This window comes from Elephantulus edwardii, unplaced genomic scaffold, assembly GCF_000299155.1.
Source record: "Elephantulus edwardii isolate Elephantulus edwardi_28Jun2011 unplaced genomic scaffold, EleEdw1.0 scaffold00220, whole genome shotgun sequence".
Lineage (NCBI taxonomy): Eukaryota > Metazoa > Chordata > Mammalia > Macroscelidea > Macroscelididae > Elephantulus > Elephantulus edwardii.
In genome coordinates, this window is record NW_006399970.1 from 525687 (window position 1) to 551385 (window position 25699).

At 38.6% G+C, this 25699-nt stretch overlaps 1 protein-coding gene across 1 annotated transcript in view; it reads right to left on the reverse strand.

The window, feature by feature from the left end:
• CEP135 (centrosomal protein 135kDa) overlaps positions 1-25699 on the reverse strand; it is a 110338-nt gene that overhangs the window by 65799 nt on the left and 18840 nt on the right. Inside the window, exons 6-9 of the mRNA XM_006898095.1 lie at positions 20358-20486; positions 17624-17839; positions 9608-9673; positions 7520-7658 (exon numbers count right to left, since the gene is read on the reverse strand). Coding sequence (XP_006898157.1) covers positions 7520-7658; positions 9608-9673; positions 17624-17839; positions 20358-20486 — 550 coding nt within the window. The remainder of the gene's footprint in view (positions 1-7519; positions 7659-9607; positions 9674-17623; positions 17840-20357; positions 20487-25699) is intronic.

A 25699-nucleotide genomic window follows, 5' to 3' on the forward strand; every position in this document is an offset into this window, starting at 1 on the left:
GGATACCATTTAGTACCACAGAATGAATCAATAGTTACATATCTTACTTTTTGTGGTCTTGTGCACGAAAAGAAAATCTATACAGAAATGACTAGATATAATGTGCACAATTTTTAATATTAAGTTTGAATTTAATATAGCATACACATAAATAAATTGAATGTTTCTCCAGATAAACTTGGTTTTCAGCACAGAAATTGCATTTCATTGGTCAAAAATAGTTGAATATTGACAATTCTGTACAGCTGAACCGTCTTTAATTGATACTTATCATAGTTTGAGGCAGAGCACTATTTCCAAGATACATTCTGAATCATTCTTCATTCCTTCACTTGGTACTTACTGAGCATTTATTATATATTTAAGAACTGGCCCCACCACAACACATAAAACACAGTCAAGGACAAACAAATCATGATTTTAATTGTAGTAGGATTTCAAATGTTATTAAGTGCCATCGAATACTAATCACAGCAACCCTATGAATAGATTTGAAACCTGTCCTATCCTATCATTTTTAATACACTTGAACCTACAGCTGCAATCATTGTCAATCCAATCTGATTGAGGGTCTTTGTCTCTTTCTGACCCTCCACCTTTCCAAGCAAGATGTCCATTTGTAAGGAATAGCCTTTCCTAGCAACATGTCCAAAGAATGAGAGAAAAAGCTTTGCCATCTTTGCCCCTAAGGAGCACTCAGATTGAACCTTCTCAAAGACTCTGCTCTGCTGGCAGTCCATGGGATATTTAATACTCTTCTTCAACACCACAGTTCAAAGGCATCAAGTCTTCTTTTTTGTAGTATAATAATTTATTTATAAAATTCGAATATACTGTTTTTCATACCAGTTCCTTCCCATTTCCCTACCCCCCAATTAAACAATCCCGCCCCTCTCCCCCTGCTTCCACCCTCAGCTCCCTTGGATCTTCACGCTCATTCTAGAACAATGGTTTTATACTGTATTAGTCCTTATGGGTCTGAATTAGTTTACTCAGCATAATGCTCTCCAGTCCCTCCAAATTGATTGCCTTCAAGTCAAACATGACTCAGAGAGACCCTCTATGAACAAAAAGGCCTGAGGTTCCTCTAAAATTAACAACATTTATCAAAAGTTCATAGAATTTCCGGAGACATGTTGTTTAGGAAGTGGATGCATGCTGTGTAGTATTCCATTGTGTAAATGTACCATAACTTTTCAATCCATTCAGTTGTGGTTGGATATCTGGGCTGCTTCCACGTTCTTGAGAAAAATGCTGCTATGAACATTGGTGTACATACAAGTCTCCGTTTGTGCCTCAGTTCTCATTTTCTCGGGGTATATTCCAAGCAGTGGTTTACTGCCAGGGACCTTTCCAAATGACTCAGGGGCATGATTTCAGTTTCAAGACTAAGGTGTGCCCAATTCATGCCATGATCTTTTTTTTTCAATCACTTGGTAGGCTGTTGAGAGCTGGACAGTGAATAAGGATGACAGAAGAAGAAATGAGTCATAGAAATTCCATATGATTAAAAAGATCATGGTGTGAATTGGGTACACCTTAGTCTTCAAATTCAAATCATCGTTCCTGAGCAATCTGGAGAGGTCTCTGGCAGTGGACTTGCTCAACACTATATGTCTCCTGATTTGTGGATCCAAATAAGATGAAATCACTGATAATTTTATTTTTCCCGCCTAGCATAATGCTGCTTACTGGTCAAGTGGTGAAAATTTTTCTCTTCTTTACAAAACATGCCTAAAATATGTGAGAAAACACTGCACTATCTTTACTTCCCAGGAGTACCTAGGCTGCATTTTCTCCAACACATATTTGTTTATTCTTTAGTCCATTGGTCCATGAGATAGTTAGCACTCTTCTCCAAAGCAACAATTTAAAGGTATTGATGATTCTTCTGTTATTCTTTTACTGTCCAACTTTCAGATGTATAACAAATTGAAAACACAATAGCTTGATACATATGTATCTTAATCTTTAAACTGACATCATTACCCCATACACTTTGGAGAGGTCCTTTTGATTTCTTGACTTCTGGCTCTAAGAGTCTTGGTTTTGGATCACAGTTAAGACTGGAGCACAAGCAAGATGAAGTTGTTGATTTCAATCTTTTGACCGGTGGTGAAGTCTTCTTAATGATAAGATGTAATCCATACTGAAGGTCTTTAATTTCTGCAATGACTATTTCGTCTTTGCTTTCAGCAAACAAGGTTGTCATCTGCAGAATGCAGATTGCTGAGGAGTCTTCCCCTGATTCTGAGGCCACATTCTTTTTCAACACTTTCCAGCCTCTCAAACAACTTGCTCAGCATATAGAATGAATAGATATGGAGAAAGGATAAAGTAATGAATTCACACCTTTAAACCATGCAAACATCCCTTGCTCTGTTTGTACAACAACTTCATGGTCTAAGTAAAGATTTCACAGGAGCACAACTAAATGTTCTGGGATTCTAATTATTCTCACTGTTACTCATAATTTGTTCACAAATAGATATTCTTCTGGTATTCTTGGCTTTTGGTTAAGATCTAACATCAGAAATGGTAAACATGGTGCCATGACGTCTTCCAAACCTAGACTGAATTTCTTGCATTTCTCTGTCAATGTACTAATCTAGCAATTCTGGGATAATCTTCAGCAAGATTTTACTTCTATGTAATATTGTCCAATTATTTCCATATTCTGTTGGATCATCTTTTCATGTAGAATGGTAACAAACAGGGATCACTTCCATTCAGCTGATCAGGTAGGTGTTTCCAAATTTCTTGGTACATTCTGGGCTGCATTTGTTTGCTGAAACACAGTAACCAGTATTCAGAGTACTGAAAGGTAACAATATCAGTCTAGAGACTCAGGTGTGCCTGATCCAGAGCATGGTCTTCCCAATTACTTGCTATGCATCAGAAAGCTGGACGCCTAAGGATGACTAAAGAATTGATGCCTTTGAGTTGTGGTGCTGGAGAAGAGTCTTGAACATACCATGGACTGCCAAGAAAATAAACAGGTCTTTCTTAGAGAGGGTGAAACCAAGTTTCCCTTTGCAGGCTAGGATTCTGAAGCTCCATCTCACATATGACCATGTATGATCCGCTCCATCACAAGCAGCATATGATCAGGAAGCAGTGGTAATAATGAATGACATTCAAGCTGCATTGAAAGCACTGGGAAAAAAGTAAAGCCCAGGAATTGATTGGATACTATTGTTGTTATGTGCTGTCAAGTCACCTTTGACTCAGAACAACCATATGTACAGCAGCTCCAAAGCCTACCTTGTTCTGAGTCAGTCTGACTGACCCCAACATACCTACCTCCATTGCCCCACATACTCTATCAATCCATCTCATCTGGAATCATCCTCTCCTGTGCTGTCTCTCCACCCTTCTAAACATGATGTCCTTTGCCAAGGACTGGACCCCTCTGGCCATGTGTCCAATGTATATGAGACGGAACTTTAAAATCCTTGCCTCCAAGGAGCAGCTTGATTCAACCTCTCTAGGACAAACTTGTTAATTTTTTTGGCAGTCGATGGAATGTTCAATACTCTTCTCCAGCACCACAACTCAAAGGTATCAATTTGTTTTCTGTCACCTTGGGTCATTTTCCAGCTCTCTGATGCAAAGCAAGTAACTGCAAAGACCATGACCTAGATCAGGCACACCTTAAGTCTCTAGACTGACATCCTTGCTCTTTGGCACTCTGGAGAGGTTCCCGACAGATATTCCTAATGTAATTTGTCTTCTGATTTCCTAACTGCTGGTGCCAAAAATATTGACTGTGGAACTGAGCAAGCTGAAATTGTTAACAATCTCAATCTCCTCTACATCTATTATGGTTCTGCCAATTGCCCAGTTGTGAGAATCTTCGCTTTCTTGATGTTGGGCTTTAATCCATACAGAAGTCTACTGTCCTTGAACCTCTGGAGCAAATGTTTCAGGCCCTCCTCTACCTCAGCAGGTAAGTGTCATCTGCATAATGCCAAGTTGTTGATCAGTCTTCCTCCAATCCTGATGCCACATTAATCTCCTCATAAAGTCCAGCCTCTTAAAGTCCAGATCTGTTTGGCATAGCATCCTCTGATATAGCACCTTCAAGTAAATGTTCCTCAATTCTTTCAGTTTAGGAAATGCAAAAGGAGTTCATCTCTTTTTATTTTCTAACTCCAACTCTTTGTACAGTTATTAGAATACTTTGCTTTCTCCTCTAGCCCTGTCCTTTGACATTTGCTGTGGTGGCCTAGTGGTAGAAAGTTGTGCTGCCAACCCCAAAGTGCCTGGTTTGAATCTACCAGCTGTTCCGTGGGACAAAGATGGGTACTCTCCTCTTGAGTGATTTACAGCCTCTGAAAACCTGTCAGTGAGTCAATTATAATAGGTTACAATTTGATGGCAATGAAGGAATTATATGGATGGGCACCATTTCATTTACATGCATGTCTTATTCACACTCAGTCAGTGTGTAGCTGTCCATCTTCTATGCATGTAGCAGGTAAATGATTTGGCTACTTCATGACTGGGGTTTTGGCAGGGGGGGTACACACAAAGTATTGGAACCAAGAATCCTTGAAATATCTAAAAGTTATGAATAAGCTATGAGGGAAGAGTAAACAACAAATTTTTAAACAATGTCATGTTTTAACACTAAAATATTAACTCTAATTCTCACAACCATCTTTTAGGATAAGTAACATCTTGTGAAACTGGAACACAGATAAGTTAAATGACTTAGTCAAAGTCTCCCAGGAATTTTAAATGAGTTATTCACAAAGCGAGTAAAAGACCCCAAGCTTAAAATCTCTGAGAGTCAGAACTGGCTCATAGCCAGTTTTAATTTCCTGGCTGCTGAAACCATGAGTGTTGATTGTGGAGCCAAGCAAACTAACGCTGTTAACAATCCCAATCTCTTCACCATTTATCATGGTGCTGCCAAATGGCTCAGTGGTAAGAATCTTTGTTTTCTTGATGCTGAGCTTCAATACCTATCGAAGGCTGCAGTCCTTGACCTTCTGTAGCAATCGCTTCAGGTCCTCCTTGGTTTCAGCAAGCAGGGTTGTGTCATCTGCATAATGCAGGTTGTTGATGAGTCTTCCAATACTGAGTACACATTTCTCCTCATAGAGCTCAGCCACCCGGATAATCTATTCAGCATATAGATTGAAAAGGTATGGAGAAAAGACACATTCTTGGTGTACACCCTTCCCAATTTTTGAACCATGCAGTGTTCTGAAGACTGTCTCCTGATACATTATGCATAATCAAGTGCTCTGCGATTCCCATTCTTCTCAGAATCAGACACAGTTTGTTCTGATCCACACAATAAAATGCCTTTGCACAGTCAATAAAACACAGATAGACATTCCTCTGGCATTCCCTGCTTTCAGCAAGTTCCATCTAACATCAGCTACAATATCCCTAGTACCACAGCCTCTTCTAAACCCAGTCTGCACTTCAGGCAGTTCTCCTGTTAATGTGCTGTTACAGTCATTTTTTGAAAATCTTCAGCAGAATCTTGCTTGTATGTGATATCAATGATGTTGATTGATAATTTCTCCACTCTGTCGGGTCACCTTTCTTTGGAATGGGAACAAATACAGATCTCTTCCAGTCAGTTGGCCAGGTGGTTGTCCTCCAGATTTCTTGGCACAGTTTGCTGAGCACATCCAGGGAAACATCTGTTTGTTGAAATAAGTGAATTGGTATGCCAACAATTCCTGGAGTCTTGTTTTTTGCCAATTCTTTCAGAGCAGGCTGAACTTCTTCCTTAGTCATCACAGGCTCTTGTTTCATGAAATTATTCTGTGTCCACCAATTCCTTTTGGTACCATGAGTCTGTATACTCCTTTTGGTACAATGAGTCTACATACTCTTTCCATCTTCTTTTAATGCTTCCTGGGTAATTTAATATTCTGCCCAAAGCACCCTTAAGTGTTGCAACTTGAAGCTCAAATTTATTCTTCACTTCCTAAAGAAATGCTGAGCAAGTTCAGCCCTTTTGATTTTCTGATTCCAGCTCTTTGTATATTTACTCATTATAACACTTTGCTTTGTCTTCCACGCTGCTATTTGAAATTTACCTGTTCAGCTGCTTAATATCTTGAATTCTTCCCTTTCCTTTGGCTTCTCAGTGCTCTAGTACAGTAGTCAGAGTCTCTTCTGACATCCATCTTGGTCTTTTCTTCTTCCTCTGTCTTTGTATTGACCTTTTGCAATCTTCCTGGATGATATTCTTGATATCCTCTCACAGCTCATCTGGTCTTAGTGCATTAGTGTTCAAGGCCTCGAACCTGTTCCTGAGATGGTTTTGAACTTAAACCTGTTCCTGAGATGGTTTTGAACTTCAGGTGGGATAAACTCAAGATCAAATTTTGGTTCCCATGGATTTTAATTTTTCCTTAGCTTCCAGCTTGAACTTGCATATGAGTAGTTGGTGGTCTACTCCAAAATTAGCACCTGGCTGAGTTTTCACAGCTGATTAATAAGTTTCTCCAGCGATTCTTTCCACAGATGTAATCGATCTGATTCCTATGCATATCATTAGATGAAATCAATGTGTATAGCCTGTGTTTATGTTTCTTATAAAAACATATTTGCAATAAACAAGTCATTGGTTGTGGAAAACTCTATCATTCGATCTCTAGCTTCATTTCTGTCACCGAGTCCATGTTTTCTTTTTTTTTTTTTAATGTGTGTACAGTCAAATCGGATCTAACTGGCACAGGAGGAGATTGTCCCTCCTTCTTCAGCAAAGCAACTGGTGGATCTGTGCACCTCTGGGATTGCAGTGCAGCTTCTTGCCACTAGGCCACCAGAGCTTGCCTGAGTCCATGTTTTCTAACTATTGATCTTTCTTATCTAGTCCAAAATTTTGCATTCCAGTCACCATTATTAATGCATCTTGATTGCATGTTCGATCAATCCCTGACTGTAAAAGTTTATAGAAATCTTCTTTAGTTATTAAGGACTTGGACCTACCAAAATGTTAGCCTACTTCAATTGTTTGTATACTTTAGGTACAAATGCATTTCCTTAAAAAGGTTCTGTATCTACAATAGTTTACTATTTCACATTGTTCTTCCTCTTCATCCTAATTCTATTATGTAGCTGCCTCAAAGGAGAACAATGCCTCTAGTGAAAAACTGTCCAATGAGTACTCCTTGGAGTAATTAGTCAAAATACGAACAGTGTCATTTCCTCGAAGAAGATTTCTACTTTAATCTTATAGTACCTACACTATGAATACTGGTGTCTAGTAAGCACTCAAAAGTATTTACTGGAGGGAGCTCTGGTGGCCTAGTGGCAAGAAGCTGCACTGCAACACTGAAGGCTGTGGTTCAAATCTTACAGGATGCTCTGCTGGAGAAAGAGGGCCAACTTCCTCCTGTGCTAGTCAGATCTGATTCGATGGTACACAAGAAAATAAATAATAATTTTTTTTAAAAAGTATTGGATGAATGGAAGAGCATTTATTAAGAGTAAAATTAAGAGAAAGTCATAACCACCTTTTAAGTTAGGAATATTTCATACTTACCTTTATCTGCAAAATTTTCAACTTTTTTGGTAAGTCTTTGCTTTTCTTGTTCAAGCTGACAAACAATCACTTCAAGATCTGATTTTATAAGAAGTTCTTCACTCAGTCTCTGCTTTTCTTTATGGCATAATTCTAATTCCTGCAAATTTTAATAATTAAAATTTCCAAAAATTGTATAAGATGTTACAGCATTAAAAATGAAAGGCATTTTCATTAAGCATATTCATTTTGGTAGTACAATTATTACAGCTTATCTTCTTTTAATCTGCTTAGCATACTGTCGATGGTTTCTAAATGGATATGCCTTAAGACTCTGGTAGTAAGATAAAGTGTTCAAGGACTACCAGCATCTACCTTTAACTACAGTATTATTCTCTCAGCCTAATCTACACAATGAAGATAATAAATGCAGTACCTAGACACTCAGTATTCACTGAGGGGTGTAGAGGGTGGAAGGAATCAATGGATGTAAAGCAATTTTCAGAACACAGTTAATTGCATAGTAAGTGTTAGAAATTAATATCATCATTATCATTAAAATATATAATTATAGTACTAATGGAAAAAATAAGAAGGGCCAAAAAGTCACTACAAAAGCATCTTATTGCAAGCCAATATTATTACAGGTTGGTCACAGGGCTCTGGGACAATTATTATCATATCCATCTTTTTGAAGTATGCATTAAAATATTAATGGAAAATACCTGAGCATCTGAAAGTGCCAGACATTGTTCTAGGTGCTGAAAATGTAGCATCAATGTCAGTAAAATTTTCTATACTCATGGAGCTTCTATTTGGTGAAAATGTCCTCAAAATATCATGTTTATATTTACTGACTGCATCAGAGAATTTTATAGTAGGAAGCACTGGATAAAGAGTTGTGCTGTAAATCCAAAGGCAGAATTCACTAGCTGCTCCACGAAAGAAAGATGGGCAATCTTCTCCTATGTGATTTACAGCTTCTGGGAAGGTACTAAAGGGCCACCTATGAGTTGGTTCAGACTTGACAACAATGAAACAGAAAATATGGGACTTAAAACTAGGCAACATATGCCAGGTTTAGTAAATCAGTCAGTCCACTTAATAACTGGACTAAACTATAAGACAAAACATTGCAGAAAAAGGAGATGACTGTGATATGCTGCTTATAATACGCACACAAAAATAGCCTCTTGTGGCTTCCTTCTTAATTCATCTTATGTCACCAGAACAATGCAGTGAAATAGTATAAAAATTAAATCACAAATGCTATGGGAAGTTACTGAATGGCACTCTCAGCAGCCAGCTGGCATGGGACCAGGTGTGAATGCCACTTTTCTACACTATCTGAAACAACATTAAAAAAAAAAAACCAAAAAAACATTAAAAGCTCTCCCCCACCCCCCAAAAAATATTAAGTCATGAGAAAACATGGAAAATAGTCTTCATCCTCTTTTCATTTTCTTAGAAACTAGCAATTTAATAAGCTATTAAAAAATAAAGAATAATGTTTTGGGTGAGCACTAAGAAACTTCTACCTAGAATAAGAAAGGCATTCCTTCTACTAATGGGATTATATGCTAGATGATGGTTTACACCAGGATGGTCATCCTTTTCTCATTTCAAGATTACTAGAACAAGTTATACATCCAGGAATATGATATTTACTGTCAAACACAGTTACTGAAAGAGAGTGGAATGCTTTCAGTAACTGTCAACCACTTTGTCAAGTAGTTAATGTTGATAAAACTTGCAAGTCAAAATGTTGAGAAAACAGTAATATTCCAAACATACTTCTCAAATTTGAACTCTTCTGTTATTTGTACTCAGATAACCAGGGGTTGCTGTGAAACTGAACCTTGTGCCACTGAGGTGTTTAAGATAGGTTTAGAAGCAGAAGTGGCATCCACTTCCTAAATAACACGCTTCTGGAAACTCTATGAACTTTGAGAAACGACGATAGTTATAGAGACGCTTCAGTTCTTTTCTTCATAAGGTCACTATGAGTTGTGCTCGACTTGACGGCAATCAACAATAACAAGATATTAAAAAAAAGGACACAATATTTCTCATTAAAAATTCTAGCATTTCAATACAATATCTACTTACCAGCTGAAGCTTTGACATTGATTCTTCAAGATCTCGCATTTCAGAGAGTTTTTTTTTAATCTCTTTCTAGGAATAAAAAAAAAAATCTATCAGTACACTGCTAGTGGCAATGCAAAAGTAGTGCAAATGCTTTGGAAAACAATCTAGCTGTTCTTCAAGGCATTAAATATGACACAGGAATATTACAACTAAGTATACCTCAAAAGAAATGAAAACATGTCCATACAAAAGTCTACATAAGACTGTTTAAAGCAGTATTTTTTTTAAGGTGGAAAACCACAAATGTTTAATCAAATACTTATAAAATATATTTTTAACTTTAAGTTACACCTCATACTCATCTGAATATTCATAATTTTAAAAGCAACATAAGACAGTAGAGATACTGCAATTAGCAAATAGAAATGGTATGTGCAACTGTTCAAAAAAAGGATTTGGATGGGGAGAAGGAAGACAATCAAATGGATAGGAGAAGTCAGTAGGACAGCAGAGATCAGTGAACAGATGGGGAGGATGAAGGAGTAGTCACGGTGCAAGGGAGACTTGATGAGATGGGGGATAAAAGGCACTGATCAATATTATGTAAAACAAAATGCATAGGAATTATGTTCATATAAAACACAGTGTATATGAAAGAAACATGATGTATAAGAATGATTGTGTTATCCAATTTTAAAAGAGAATAAAAGAGAGGAAAAAGCAAATTAACAATTAAATTTTCTGATCTATCAATAATCTGCACTATGCAGATGACACAACCCTGCTTGCTAAAACTGAGGAGCACTTGAAGCACCTGCTGCAGAGGGTCAAGGACTGCAGCCTCCAATATGGATTGAGGCTCAATGTCAAGAAGACAAAGATTCTCACCACTGGACCAACTGGCAGCATCAGGATGGGTGGTGAAGAAATTGAGATTGTTCACAGCTTTAGTTTGCTTGGCTCCACAGTCAACACTCTCGGCACCAGGAAATTAAAAGGCGCATTGCCATGGGAATGTCTGCTGTTAGGGACCTCTCCAAAGTACTGAGGAGCAATGGTGCCTCTCTGAGACTAAGGTGCGTCTGATACAGGCCATGGTCTTCGTAATCACTTGTTGTGCATCAGAGAGTTGGACAATGACCAAGGAGGATAGGAGAATTGATGCCTTTGAGCTGTGGTGCTGGAGAAGAGTATTGAGAGTACCATGGACTGCTAGGAAAACAAACAGATGCATCCTGGAAAGGGTCAAATCGGGTGGCTCCTTGGAGGCAAGGATTCTGAGGCTCCGTCTAACATACTTTGGACATGGTGTGAGGAGAGACCGGTCCTTGGAGAAGGACATCATGCTTGGGAGGGTGGAGGGACAGTGCAGGAGGGGAAGGCCCTCTATGAGGTGGATTGATTCAGTGACTGGGATAATTGGGATGGAAGTGTCAGAGACAGTGCGACTGGCACAGGACAGAGTGGAGTTTAGGGCCATTGTCCATAGGGTCGCTATGAGTCACAAGCGACTCGACGGCACATAACAACAACAACATACTGATAAATCACTACCAACCATAACTTACTAAGTTATTAAGACAATCTCTTCGGCAACTGGTTCTGGCAAAGCTGGACTGCTACCTTCAGAAAGCTGAAACCGATCTATACTTCACACCATACATAAAAATCAACACAACGTGTATCAGCGACCTGGAAGCTAAGCCCAAAATCATAAAGGTCATCAAAGACAAACTGGGATCAAGCTTTAAGAGTCTAGACTCTGGTATAAAGAGAAAGCCAAACATAGCCAGAAATGCTCAATCCGGTGAGGATAAAATTGAAGAATGGGACTTTCTAAAGATTAAATCCTTGTGTGTATCAAAAATTTTTTCCAAAAACGTGAAAAGAAAACCTGCCGACTAGGTGGAAAAAACATCTGGATATACCATTTCAGACAAGGGTCTGTTATCAAAAGCTTACAGATTCCTACAGGGCCTCCACAGAAAAAAAATGATAACACAATTATAAAATGGGCAAAAGACATGGAAAAACTTTTTACAGAAGAAGATATTCAGATGGCCAACAGACACATGAAGAAATGCTCAGAATACTGGCAATTAGAGAGATTAAAATCAAAACCACAATAAGATACCATCTTATCCCTGAAGCAGTGGCAAAGTTTAACAGGACAGCAAATAATGAATGTTGGCAAGGATGTAATAAGATAGGAACTCTTATACATTGTTGGTGGGGCTGTAAAATGGTACAACCACTCTGGAAAGCAGTTTGATATTTCCTCCAAAAGCTGAACATAGACATTCCATATGACCCAGGTATTCCACTGTTTGGAATATACCTCGAGAGAATGAGAACTGAGGCATAAACAGAGATGTGTACACCAATGTTCACAGAACCGATATTCACCATTACAAGAACATGGAAACAGCCCAAATGTCCAACCACAATCAAATGGATTGAGAAATTATAGTACATTCGCATGATAGAATACTATGTAATACACAGGAGCAATGATTTTGTAAATTACTGCCTAACTTGACAGGGACTGGAGAGCATTATGCTAAGGTGAACTAACTCAGTCCCAATAAAGACAAATTCTGTACAAGATCGGTTACATAGAACATGTATGAGTATCCAAGGTGGGGAGGATGGGAGCAGAGTGGTGAGCATGTGGGGGGAGAGGTGAGAGAGGGTTAATCACAGGGTCGAACAATTTGATGGGTAGAGGGAGGGGTGAGTAAAGGAAACGGGAAGGATCTAGTGTGAAAAACAATGTATACAAACTTTGTAAGTAAACCAGTATAAAATGAAAATTTTATTTAAATAAAAAAATGTATTAAATGGGCCACCCACACATACTGAAACTTTACACCATTAGTAGTTCCATATATTTTCCCCTTTTTTTGATATTTCCACATCAAAATATTAATATATAGCCACAGCTCACATTTAAAATACTTTTTGCTATAAAAGACTTGAAAAGACTTAAGAGTTTGTTAAAAAAAAATTTCCTAGAACAGCATTATTACAAGCAGCCGAAAGATAAAAACAATCTAAATGCCCATCAATGCATGAACACTATGTGGTAAGTCCATACAGCAGAGTATTAACTGGCCAGAAAAAGGAATGTAATATTGCTATATGCTGTAACATTGTTAAATTAAGGCATTCAGACACTGTAACACTACATCCTACATGATTCCATTTCTATGAAAGTCCAAAAGGGAGAATTCTATAGAAACAGTAAGCTGATTTGTGTGTATTTAGGGAGGAGAACCTTTAAAAAGGGGCATAAATAGATACTAGATACTTGGAATGACATTTCTTTTTGAGATAATGAAAATGTAAACTGACTAGGATCCACAGGTTGACTGGGACATGATAATGGCCAAGCAAATCTGTGAACACACATTGTGGATTTCTATCGAATTCCATCTACAAAAACACTAAATTAAACATCTTAAATGAGTACAAAAACCTAAGAATTCTATCAATCCATATATTAAAACATCGAATTAAACAGAATTAAATATCTTAAATGAGTACAAAAGCCTAACAAGTAAACATCTAAAATTCTAAGAGTATTTATAATTAAGTTATAATGCATAGAAAAACAATTTCTGAAGTAGTTCATGTTTTACATGATAGAGTATTATGGTTATCACAAGAGTCCAGAATTAAGGTTGCATAGTGGAGTGTACTCGGGGCAGTGAAAGGGGTGCGGTGGGAATTGTATACCAATGAAAGAATTTTTCATTTACTTTCCAAAGAAAGGAGCGGAATGGGGGGAAGGGCTTGGCAGGGAGAAAAGTGCAACAATGAATGAATGGAAATCCAAAATCTCTGTAAATGTTCATTAAAATTAATAAAATAAAATTAAAAAATTAATGAGACCGATTTGAGGCTTCACACCTAATACTTAATTTCAAAGAGAAAGAAGTAAAGGCTTATTTTAATCTTCTGGTATCCTAAATGTTCCCAGATATTTATTTTAATATCTGAAGCAAGAAAGCATTTGGAAATCATATTTTACCTAGATAGCTAGGACTTTTCTTAAAGCTTGATTTTTAGGATATATTTTAGGGCACTATCATTTTCCAAATTTCCTGAGGGTTTAGTGTTAATGAATTGCACTGCCAACTCAAAAGCATGCAGTTCAAATCCACCAGTCAGTTCATAGGAGAAAGACAGGCAATTTCCTTCTCTGCGGTGTGTTGCTACTGTTGTGTATCGTTCAGTAGGAACTGACCCATAGCAGACCCTCCAGTGGGTTTTCAGAGGCAGTTAATCGCTCAGGAGATTGCCCATCCTTCTCCCGCAGAGCAGCTAGTGGCCTCGAACCATTGCCTTCAGGACTGCAGCACAGTTTCTTGCCACCAAGTCACCAATGATCCCTTCTGTGCAGTTAGTATACTTACTGCCTCTGAAAACCTGTCAGAGGGTCAGCTATGAGTTGGTTCTGACTGGATGGTATGTAACAACAACTTGCTTTCTGTACCTGCCGTCACTAACTTGGATCCTTATACTGCAACTGAGAAAGCTATTAAAATGTTGTCCATTCTAATAAAAATCTTCTGTTGAACCAGGTTACCATTCTTGAACATTATCAGCAAGACATGAGAAGTTGTGTTTAGTTTATTATGTGTGCAGCAAAGACATACTAAGGCTGAGATACAAATGAAAAGAAATTAGGCATAGGACTATATTACAAAAAAAAAATGACAAAAAGAGAATTAAATCCCCACTAAATCTTGGTACCAGCAGCCAGGAAATCAAAAGACGAACTGCATTTGGAAAATCTGCAGGGGACCTCTCCAGAGTACTGAAGAGCAATTATGTCAGTCTGGAGACTTAGGTGCACCTGATCCAGGCCATGGTCTTCACAATTACTTGCCATGAATCAGAAAGCTAAACAAAGACTAAGGATGATAGAAGGAGAATTGATGCATGTGAGCTGTGGTGCTAGAGAAGAGTATTGAATATACCATGGACTGCTAGGAGAATAAACAGGTTCATCCTAGAGAAGGTGAAACCAGGCTGCTCCTTGGAGGTAAGGATTCTGAAGCTCCATCTGACAAACTTTGGGCATGTTATAAGGAGGGACCAGTCCTTAGAGAGGGACATCATGATTGGAAAGATGGAGGGATAGCACAAGAGGATGAGATGGATTAACCCAGTGATTGGGGTAATAGGAGTAGGTGTGTCAGAGACCAGAGGTGGGCTAAAAATAGAGCAGGGTAAAAAACCTGTTGTATAGAGGGTTACTCTGAGTCATAAGCAACTCAATGGCACATTGCAACAATTCATGAAGGCATGGTCTTCAAACACGCTATACCAACCCTGGAATGATGTGGGGGGGAAAAATCACGCGGTGCACACAGCTTTAGGTAATCAATAACTTGTATCTATCACTTGGCTCTATCAAGTGCACTGCTGTCAAGCTGATGCCTACTCAAAGTAACCTTACACACTGCAAAGTAGAACCGAGCGGCATACAGTTTGCTTGGCTATAAGCCTTATAGTGGTAGACCCCCAAATTTTCTTCCATGGTACAGCTGTGTGGGTTCAAACTCCTACCAACCTGGTTATTAGTCAACTAAGACGACAAACTATTAGTGCTACCTTCTTGACTATACAGTTGCCTCAGACCCGACCCATAGCAGATCCTCCAGCGGGTTTTCAGAGGCAGTTGACTGCATGGGAGGAGAATGCGTATCTGTGGATTTGAACCTTGTGCCTTCGGGTCTGCAGCACAGCTTCTTACTACTAGGCCACCAGAGCTCTCTAAGCACAAAAATATATTAATCAGTAAACAACAAATGCTGGAAAGGCTGTGGAGAGATTGGTACTCTTATTCACTGCTAGTAGAATGTAAAATGATATAACTACTATGGAAGGGAGTCTGGAGCTTTCTCTTAGAGGGTCTTCCTCTCCCTTGCCAACCCTCCACCCTTCCCAGCATCATGTCCTTCCCCAAGGAACAGGCCCTTTTAGCAACATGCCCAAAGTATGAAAGGTGAAGCCTTGTCATCCATGCCTCCAAAGAGCACTCCAGCTGCACCCTCTCCAAGACATATATGTTTGTTCTCTTGGCTGGCCATGGGATATTAAGTGCTCTTCAACACCACAGCTCAAAGGCGTCAATTCTTTTTCTGTCATCTTTAGTCACTGTCCAGCTCTTAGATGCACAGTAAGGAATCAGAAAGACCCTGGCCTGAATGATACGTACCTTAGTCCTCAGAGTGACATCATTACTCCTCAATAATTTAGAGAGGTCCCTGACTGTAGATTTTCGCAGTGCAATGCAATGCCTTATTTTTGACTGCTGTCAGTTGAAAAATATACTAATACAGGCAAATTTTTATGAGGACGTGATTTGAAAATGGGATTTCAAGGAAAGAGGAGAGAAATCATTTAAAGCATCTGTTAGGAAAGAACTTGGTATGCTGCATGGAAACACTCAAACTTTTTTTTTTAAAAAAAAAACAAAACTCAGTATGTACTTTTCTAAATGGACAATAAAGAAAACCAAACCCACTGCCACCAAGTCAGTTTCAACTCCTGCAGACCCTCCAGCAGCATTCTGGGGTTGTAAATCTCTATATAAGGAGATTGCCCATCTTCCTCCCACGGAGTAGCAGACACATTCAAACTGATGACTTTCTGGTTAGCAGCCTGATAAGGGTTACACACTAAACCATCCAAACTCCTTTAATACACAGGAAAGGGTATCAAATTGTCATAAAAATCCATTACACTTAGATTTCATTGCTTGTACTGAAAAATAGGTAAGTTTTAAAGAAGACAGTATTTGCCATAGATTGGAAATTATATCCTTTGCACCTATTTAATCTTTTTAGGAAAATACAGGCTTGGAAGGGTGGAAGGACAGCAGAGGAAAAGAAGGTCCCCAATGAGATGGATTGATACAGAAACTGGAGAAATGGGTGTAGGTGTGTTGGAGTCAATGAGACTGGCTCAGAACAGGCAGCTGTTGTATACAGGGTCTCTATGAGTCACAGGTGACTCAACGGTACATAACAACAACAACAACAACAACATTTAAACCTAAACATCAGCTACCAAATTAAAAATGTACAAGGGCACATACAGTTTTGTAAAAACATTTAAAAAAAAATACAGACTTGCTTACTTACAAAGTCCAAATACATTGTTTTTCATACCGCATCTTTCCCATTTCCTTTATCCACACCTCCCTTCTACCCATCAGATTATGTGACCCCATGATTATCCCCTAGCCCCATCCTCACCTCTCTGCTCCTACCCTCTCCACGTCTTGGATCCTCATACATGTTTTACTAGTTATCTTCGTATTTTCACAATAATGGTCTTATATAGTACTTGTCCTTACAGAACTGAGTGGGTTCACTTAGCATAATGATCTCCAGTCCCTCCCAAGTTAGGTAGTCATTTACAAAATCATTACTTCTGCATGGTGCATAATATTGCATTGTGTGAATGTACCAGAACTTCTCAATCTTTTTTGATAGTGATTGGACATTTGGGCTGTTTCCATGTCACTGTGATGGTGAATGACATTGTTATGAAGACTAGTGCACGAATCTCTGTTTGTGCCTCAGTTGTAATTTTTTTTAGGGTATATTCCAAGTGGAATAGCTGGGTCATATGGAATTTCTATGTTCAGCTTTTTGAGGAATACCAAACTGCTTTCCAGAGTGAAAAATACCTTTTCTGAAGTGAAGCATAAAATGACATACAGGATAAACTGAGCAGCTCTCCCATAATACAAGGAGAAAAAGACAAAGATGGATGTTTCAAAGGAAAAGGGGAAAAATGTGTGGAGATCTATCCTAATAAGAGTGCTTGAAAGACAATGAAAACAGATGCAGCTATTTAAAGGGGGAAATAACACTTATTAAGAGAAGTCAGCATTTTCTTATGGTATGTGCAAAAGGAAATCTTGCAAAAGGAAAAAAAAAAAAGAAAAGATCAAGGGTCTCAAGCGGCATTCTAGGAGAACTAATGAACATTACCACAACCCAGACATGTCCGTACCTTTGCTTCCCCAATTTCTTTATCAGCAGTCTCAAGCACTTCTTCTTTATGTCTTTCCAGTTGCTGTGCTAGCTGGTCTATTTCAGTCAATTCTTGGCAAAGTTTTTCATTTTTGTTACTCAAATGAACAACTTCAGTAGTGACTGTTTCCTTGCTCTCCAAAAGCTCTTGTATTTGCTTCTCCAGGTCTTTATTAGCTTGCTGAAGAAAGTCAACCTAGATTGAATTTGTAATTTGTAAGGCATGTAAGATACAAAATTATCCTTGATCATAAACTTTTCAAAATCCTACATTTTAAAAGATGTCAAAAATGTAAACCACCACTATGTTACTTGCAAACCGACATTGTTCTGATTTGCTAAACTGAAAATGTGTGGTTTGATAAAAATATCTCTCCACTGGCTTTGATTTTCAAGTATAAAAGGAAAGGATATTTAAAACTTTCATGAACTTTTCCCCCAACATAGAGTTCTGAAAATATGACAAGAATGTCACTGTGATATTCCTGTAGACTGTGCTGTCCCACATAAGAGTCGACAGCATCTACTCGTGGCTACTGAACATTTGAAATGTGGCTAGGCCAAACGATATGGAATGAAGAAATGAATATGTCACACTAAGAAATGTGAATTTCGATACTGAAAATCAGTATAGAAAGAGAATATACACAGGGATATTAAAAAGTTAATACCCAGAACTGCAAAATATATCTTTGCTTGGCTCCACAGTCAACACTCTTGGCACCAGTAGCCAGGAAATTAAAAGACGTATTGCAATGGGAAAGTCTGCTGTTAGGGACCTCTCCAAAGTACTGACGAGCAATGGTGTTTCTCTGGAGACTAAGGTGCGTCTGATACAGGCCATGGTCTTTGCAATCACTTGTTATGCATCAGAGAGTTGGACAATGACTAAGGAGGATAGAAGGAGAATTGATGCCTTTGAGCTGTGGTGCTGGAGAAGAGTACTGAATGTACCATGGACTGCCAAGAAACAAACAGATTCATCCTGGAAAGGGTTAAACCGGGCTGCTCCTTGTAAACAATAATTCTGAGGCTCTGTCTAACATACTTTCATGTTGTAAGGAGAGATAGGTCCTTGGAGAGGGACATCATGCTTGGGAGGGTGGAGGGACAGCGCAGGAGGGGAAGGCCCTCTATGAGGTGGGATTGATTGAGTGACTGGGGTAATCGGGATAGGTGTATTGGAGACAGTGCGATTGGCACAGGATAGCGCAGAGTTTAGGGCTGTTCTACATAGGGTCGCTATGAGTCGCAAGTGACTCGACGGCACATAACAACAACAATTTTAAATATTGATTACAAGTTGGCGTAGGATAGGGGAGTATTCAGATCCATTGTGTATAGGGTCACTATGAGTCATAATTGACTTGACAGCATTTAGCAGCACTAACATATTGGGGTGAATAATACATACTATTAATTTTCCTGTTTCTTTTTACTTTTTAAAATCAGACTACTAGATAATTTTAAATTACAAAAATGAGTCATACCATAAGCCAATGTTTTGACATGACCTACTATGGTTATAGCGCAAGAGCTCTGACATAGCTAAAGTTCTAAAGTTCTCAAGTCATGCTCCTCTACTCTCTTACCCTTAAATCAAATGAATGGCAAAGCAATTCACTGTAGAGCTAGAAACACACTATGCATTTGACTTCTTACATTTCAGTAAGATAAAATCTTCTTTGCATTATAAAAACAGCATATTCCTAAGAATACAGAAAGTAAAATTCTTTTTAAAAAAATTTATTATTAATTTCAATGAAAATTTACAGAGACTCTGTAAATTCTTTCATTGTTGCACTTTTCTCCCCTCCCAACCCTCCCCATTCAGTGATAAATTTTGAAGTGTATTTTGATATATTCTTTTCTACTATTTTCTGTAGGGGAGCTGTGATGGCCTAGTGGTAAGGAGTTGCACTGCCAGAGCAAAGGCAAGTGGTTCAAATATATCAGGTGCTCCAAGGAAGAAAGACAGGAAATCTCTTCTCGTGCAATTTATAGCCTCTAAAATCCATTGGCGGGTCAACTAGGAATTGGTCTGACTCGACAGCACATACAATAACAACAGTACTTTCTCTGAGTGTATAAATTCTTAAAAAGAAAATTTAAGATTACATTGTGCATAGAGTTCTCGTTTTAAAAATATTTAACACTGTGATGAATATGTTTTTGACTAAATAAACAGACTTTAAAACATTATTTTAATGCACAGTAACCACCACTCTGCCAGTGTAAGCTTGCATGTTGTTATGATGCTGAATAGGTTTTAATGGCTCTATCTCTGAAAACCGATTAATGAAAATATAATGGATCATAATGATGTAGTCTCGGTGAGACTAGGTCAGGGGCTGACTTGAAGGTAGCCAACAAAGATGACTGAAGCATATTTTCAGGTAGTTACTTGTATAGCTCTTTGGGGAAATCTCTCTTCAAGTCCTCTATGCATATTCTGAGTGGACTGTTTGTCTCTGTTCTGAATTATAGAAATTCTTTATATTTCTAAATAGTAAACCTTTATCTCCTCCCAAAAAAACCCTCATGGTTTTTTCAATAATTGTACTCTAAAGCATATTATTTCTTTAACCTTTTTGACTCCTGCAAAATTTTCTCCATTTAATCTCAGTAAAGACCCATGCCACTTTTAAAAACCCACAGATCATTTTAACACCATGATTTTGCAAATTCTGTGAAATAATTATAAAAGCCATTACCTGAACATTTAAATGAGCAATAAGTTTCTCATTGGTTTTATTTCTGCTCTCCAGAGTGAGGATATCCGGGCAGCGACCACCATCCAATGCCAATGACAGTCGTTCTATCTCTTGTTCTCTTAGCTCAATCTGAACATATAAAGTAGGATTAATTGTTCTTGAAAATCTGATTTTTCAACTTAAATTAAATAACACTGAATTAACATTAATTTGAAGATATTCTTTATTCTTTCTTTTGTCCTACAATGTATATTTATGAGAGACAATCACATATATGCCCACAAATACATGAGATTACAACATGCATGTATACAGAATATAAGAAAACACAGAAATGTCAATGGAATTATTATCACCGGAGTTTTCTTATGTATTTTTGCCTTGTGGACCTTTCCTTTTTGGTGGGATACAAGTGAAACAAGGGAAATAATAAGTTACATTAAGTGGATTGTTGTTCAAACTCTATTTTTAAAAGCTAGTAAGTGAACTGAATCACTTATCTATGATTTAGAAAGTATCAGCTAACTAATAAAAAAATCACTATAAACTATGAATTCACACCAATTCACATGCAATAATTTGCAAAACCCCACACAATTTCAAGCTATGGTTTTCTTTTCCAAAAAATTGGAAACCAAAAAACCAAGCATTCAATTCAGCAAACAATTATTCAGCACAGCACTAGCTGTGAATAAAAAGTACAAAGATAAGTAAAACAAAGTACAAACCTCTAAGAATACACAGTTTTGCAATTAAACCAATAATCATGATACAGCATTGGTGTTAAATAAGAGAATAAAGGAAAGATGTATATGGCTGTAAAGCAGATTAGGGCATGAAGTGATTTACACGGAATAGTATAATTGTGTCTGTAAGAAATCAGCAAAAGCATTACCAAAGAAATATACCCAGAAGAGGTTACAAACGATGATACAAAGAAAACAAAGGGGAAATACTACAGGCAATGACACAGAAGCATAAACAATAAGGAATGATTAAAAGAGTAGCAATGGTACACTGTATATATTGTGGCTGCACTACAAAGGACAGCGAACTAGTAGCTAAAAAAGAGTCTGAAGAATTAGATGCCGACAAATCAAGCACGACTCGTAATGACTCTAAGAACAACAGATCTGAACCCCAACTTATCCTATACCATTCGCACAATCTCTCTCTCAAGCTCATTGTTGTAGTAATTTTGTCAATCCTCTCCTTCACTGTCCCTCCACCTTTTCATGCATGATGTCCCTCTCCAAGAAGCTGCCTCTCCTAGCAACATGACCTAAGTATGTGAGACAAAACTTTATCATCTTTGCCTTCAAGGAGGACTCTGGCCCTACCTTCTCCAAGACATATTTGTTTGTTCTTTTGGCAGTCCATAGGATATTCAAAACTCTCCTCTACCACCACAGCGGGAAGGCATCAATTCTTCTTTTATCATTCTTTTTTCACTGCCCTGCTCTCAGATGAACAGCAAGTTGAGTGAAAGACCATAGCCTGGATCAGGTGCACCTCAGTCTTCAAACTGACATTATTACTCCTCAATAATGTGGAGAAGCCCCTAACTACAAACTTTCCCTGTGCAATACATTTCCTGATCTCCCTACTTCTGGTACCAAGAATACAGATTGGGGATCCAAGCAACATGAAGTCATTGGTCATAATCTTTTTCTCAATTTATCATGACATTGCCTATCAGTCCAGTGATGAGGACTTTTGTTTTCTTGGCATGGAGATGTAATCCATATTGAAGGTTGCAGTCTTTGATCTTCTGCAGCAAGTGCTTTCAGTACTCCTCAACCTCAGCAAGTAAGTTTGTGTAATCCACATAATGAAGGTTAATGATGAGTCTTCCTCCCATCGTGATGCTACATTTTTTTTCAGAGTCCAACTTCTCAAATAATCTGCTCGACATACAGATTAAATAGGTATGGAGAAAAGATACAACCATGACACATACGTTTCTTAATTTTAAACCTTGTTCTGTTTGCACAAGCTTCTTGGTCTGGGTTTAGGTTTTACACAAGCCCAATTAAGTGTTCAGATTAAGACAGCCTAGGAAGTAAGACTAACCCACCACTTCTAAAATAACAGGCTTCTGAAAGCAGTGTACGAACAAGAGAGGAACATGGATAGATATATTATTAAAGGTAGAGCCCTGGTCAGAAGTAATTCAAAATAAGAAGAAACAGCTGCAAACATTCTTCAATAGTTGGAACAAGGACAGCACAGAGTATGAATGTTGGAAAATCAGAAGCTGTGAGAAATGAAGTGGAGGACATGAACACTGACATTCTAAGCATTAGTGAGATGAGATGGATGGGCTTTGGCCACTCTCACTCAGATAATCACATGGTATAATATGCTGGGAATAAAAAAGAGTAAGAATGGTTTTGCACTCATAGTTAAAAAGGCAACCTCAAGCTCTTTCTGGAAGTGCAATTTTGTGAATGATAGGATATTATCCATACAAGGAACACTTTTTAATGTGACTTTATTCAAATATATGCACCAACAGCTAAAGCCAAAGAGGAAGAAATTGAAAACTTTTATCAAGTTTTGCAGTCTCAAGTTGACCAAACATGCAATTAAAAGGCATTAATGATAACTGGTGACTGAAATGCAAAAGTTGGAAACAATGAAGAAAGAAGGGTGATTTGAAAGTACAGACTTGGTGACAGAAATGAGGTCTGAAACAGAATGATAAAATTTTGTCTATTCAATAATTTACCTATCACAAATAACATTTTTAAAGCATACAAACAGTGATTTTATATAAGGGCCTCACCAGATGGACTGTATAGGAATCAGATTGACTGTATGTTTACAAGAAATCGTTGGAGAAGTTCAGTATCAGCAGTCAGTATCAGGCCAGGTGCTGACTGTGAAACAGACTCATGGGAAAGTTTAAACTGACACTGAAGAAAATGAAGTGCACAAGAACCAAAATATGATCTTGAGTCTGCCCCAACTCAATTTCAAAATCATCCTAAGAAGAAGTTAGAGGCACTGAACACCAATGATTGAAGATCAGATAAGTTACGGGATGACATTAATGTATTATCCATCAAGAGAGCAAAAGCTCACAAAAAAAAAAAAGAAAAAAAAACCCAAAAAAGAATGTCAGAAGAGATTCTCATAAATGCACTCGAGCATCAAGAAACTAAAACAAAAGGAAGATATGCTGAAAGAAAAGAGCTGACAAAAGATTTCAAAAGGCAGCTCAGAAAGAGAGTTGACTATGATAAAGGAACGTAGGAATGTGCAGAGACCTAGATGTGGGAATGAAAGGGGAAGAACTAGCTCAGTATTTCTCAAGCTGAAAGAACCCAGGACAAAAACATTCAAGCCTCAAGTTGCAACCCTTAGGGATGCTGCTCTGGGCAAAATCTTGAATGATACAGGAAAGATCAAAAGAAGATGGAGGGAATACAGAGTCACTGTACCAAAAAGAATTGGCCAACACTGGTGGTGTAGTGGCAAGAAGCTGCACAGTTCAAGGCCATGCCAAAGACATGCAGTTCAAAGCCATCAGCTTTTTTGCAGGAGAAGGATGGGCAATCTGTGAATAACTGCCTCTGAAAACCCACTGGAGGGTCAGTGATGGGTCATTTCTGATTCTACGGTAGATAACAACATTGAAATATTTTAGGATATGAAACATCACATAATCAAGAGCCAATGGTAATGAAGGAAGAAGTTAAAGCTGCACTGAAGGCACTGGCAAAAAATAAGGCCCTTGGAATCAATAAGATACCAACAGATGTGTTTCAAATGACAGATGCAGTCCTGGATGTGTTCACCAGTCTATGTCAGGAAGAATTAGGTAGAACTCATTATCCTAAGATTTGCATCAGAGAGCTGGACAATGACTAGAGATGATAGGAGAAGAATTAATGCCTTTCAGCTGTGGTGCTGGAGAAGAGTAATGAATATACAATGGAATGCTAGGAGAACAAACAAGTTTGTCCTGGAGAGGGTGAAGCCAGGCTGCTCCTTGGAGGCAAGGATTGTGAAGCTTTGTAAGACCAACTTTGGACATGTTGCAAGGCGGAGTCAGTCCTTGGAGAGGGATGTCATACTTGGGAGGGTAGAAGGACAGGGCAGGAGAAGAAGACTCTCAACGAGATGGATTGATTCGGTCACTGGGGTACTGGAGATAGGTGTGTCGTAGACAATAAGATTGGCAAGGGATAGAGCAGGGTTAAAGGCTGTTGTATGCAGGGTCTCTATGAGTCACAGGCGACTTAATGGCACATAACAATTATCCTAAGCACTGAGCACCTTGTGTAGGGGCTTTAGATTTGTGAAACAAATAAAGTTCCTAATAGAAAAATTAATACATGATCTGAGTTTTTGAAAGATGCTCTAGACTAAGGATATATGTGCCAGGAATAAAACCAGAGGCAGGGTGATGGGAACAGTGGGTTTCTTTATGTGGCCTTTCTGGGTTTACAATCCACCCAACATGACTGATTAGGCTGCATTCCTGCTGGGTAGCTCTACCCTCAAACTGGCACAGAATTTTACTATATAAATGGCCAATTCTACAGAGGTTTTGAAGGCCTCCCTAACAAAAAGAATGCAAAAGTAAGCCATTTGGACCTAGGGCTCTGTGCTAAGAACTTCCTAGTACCAAGACTGTACAGAAAGGTATTTAACACCAAAGACCAGCTTTCAGACAAGAGCTGTTCCAATGGAAGAGCAGGGTGGTGGTATGAGACCAGTAAAGGATTGCAAGACCTGGTGCAGGGGTCACCTGGCAGTGGAGTACACCATGATGTGAGCCCCAGCAGTAAAAGTATGTGGTTCCCAGGAAGAGAGGTAGGGGCGGGCTAGATGGGACCCGGCAGCATGGAGCCAGAGGCCTGGAAGCTGTGGTGGTATAAAGTCAGCACCTAAGCCGCTGTACACCTGATGACACCTGAGCTCACCTAGGGGCATACAAACAGTCATCGGTTTGAGGGAAAGGTAATCAGAACCCTTTCGCAATGTATAGGGTCCCTCTCCTATAAAGTAGATCACGAGTGGAATCTGGGGGACTTGCTTCAACACTCATCTGTACCTACTGCTTACTGTTTGCTTTCTTTAAATAGTAACAACGATTTCATTTGTCAACATTTGTTGTTGTTGTTGTTGTTATGTGCCGTCAAGTCGCTTGTGACTCATAGAGACCCTATGTACAACAGCCCTAAACCCTGCTCTATCCTGTGCCAATCTCACTGCCTCTGACACATCCATCCCGATTACCCCAGTCACTGAGTCAATCCACCTCATAGAGGGTCTTCCCCTCCTGAGCTGTCCCTCCACTCTGCCCAGCATGATGGCCCTCTCCAAAGACC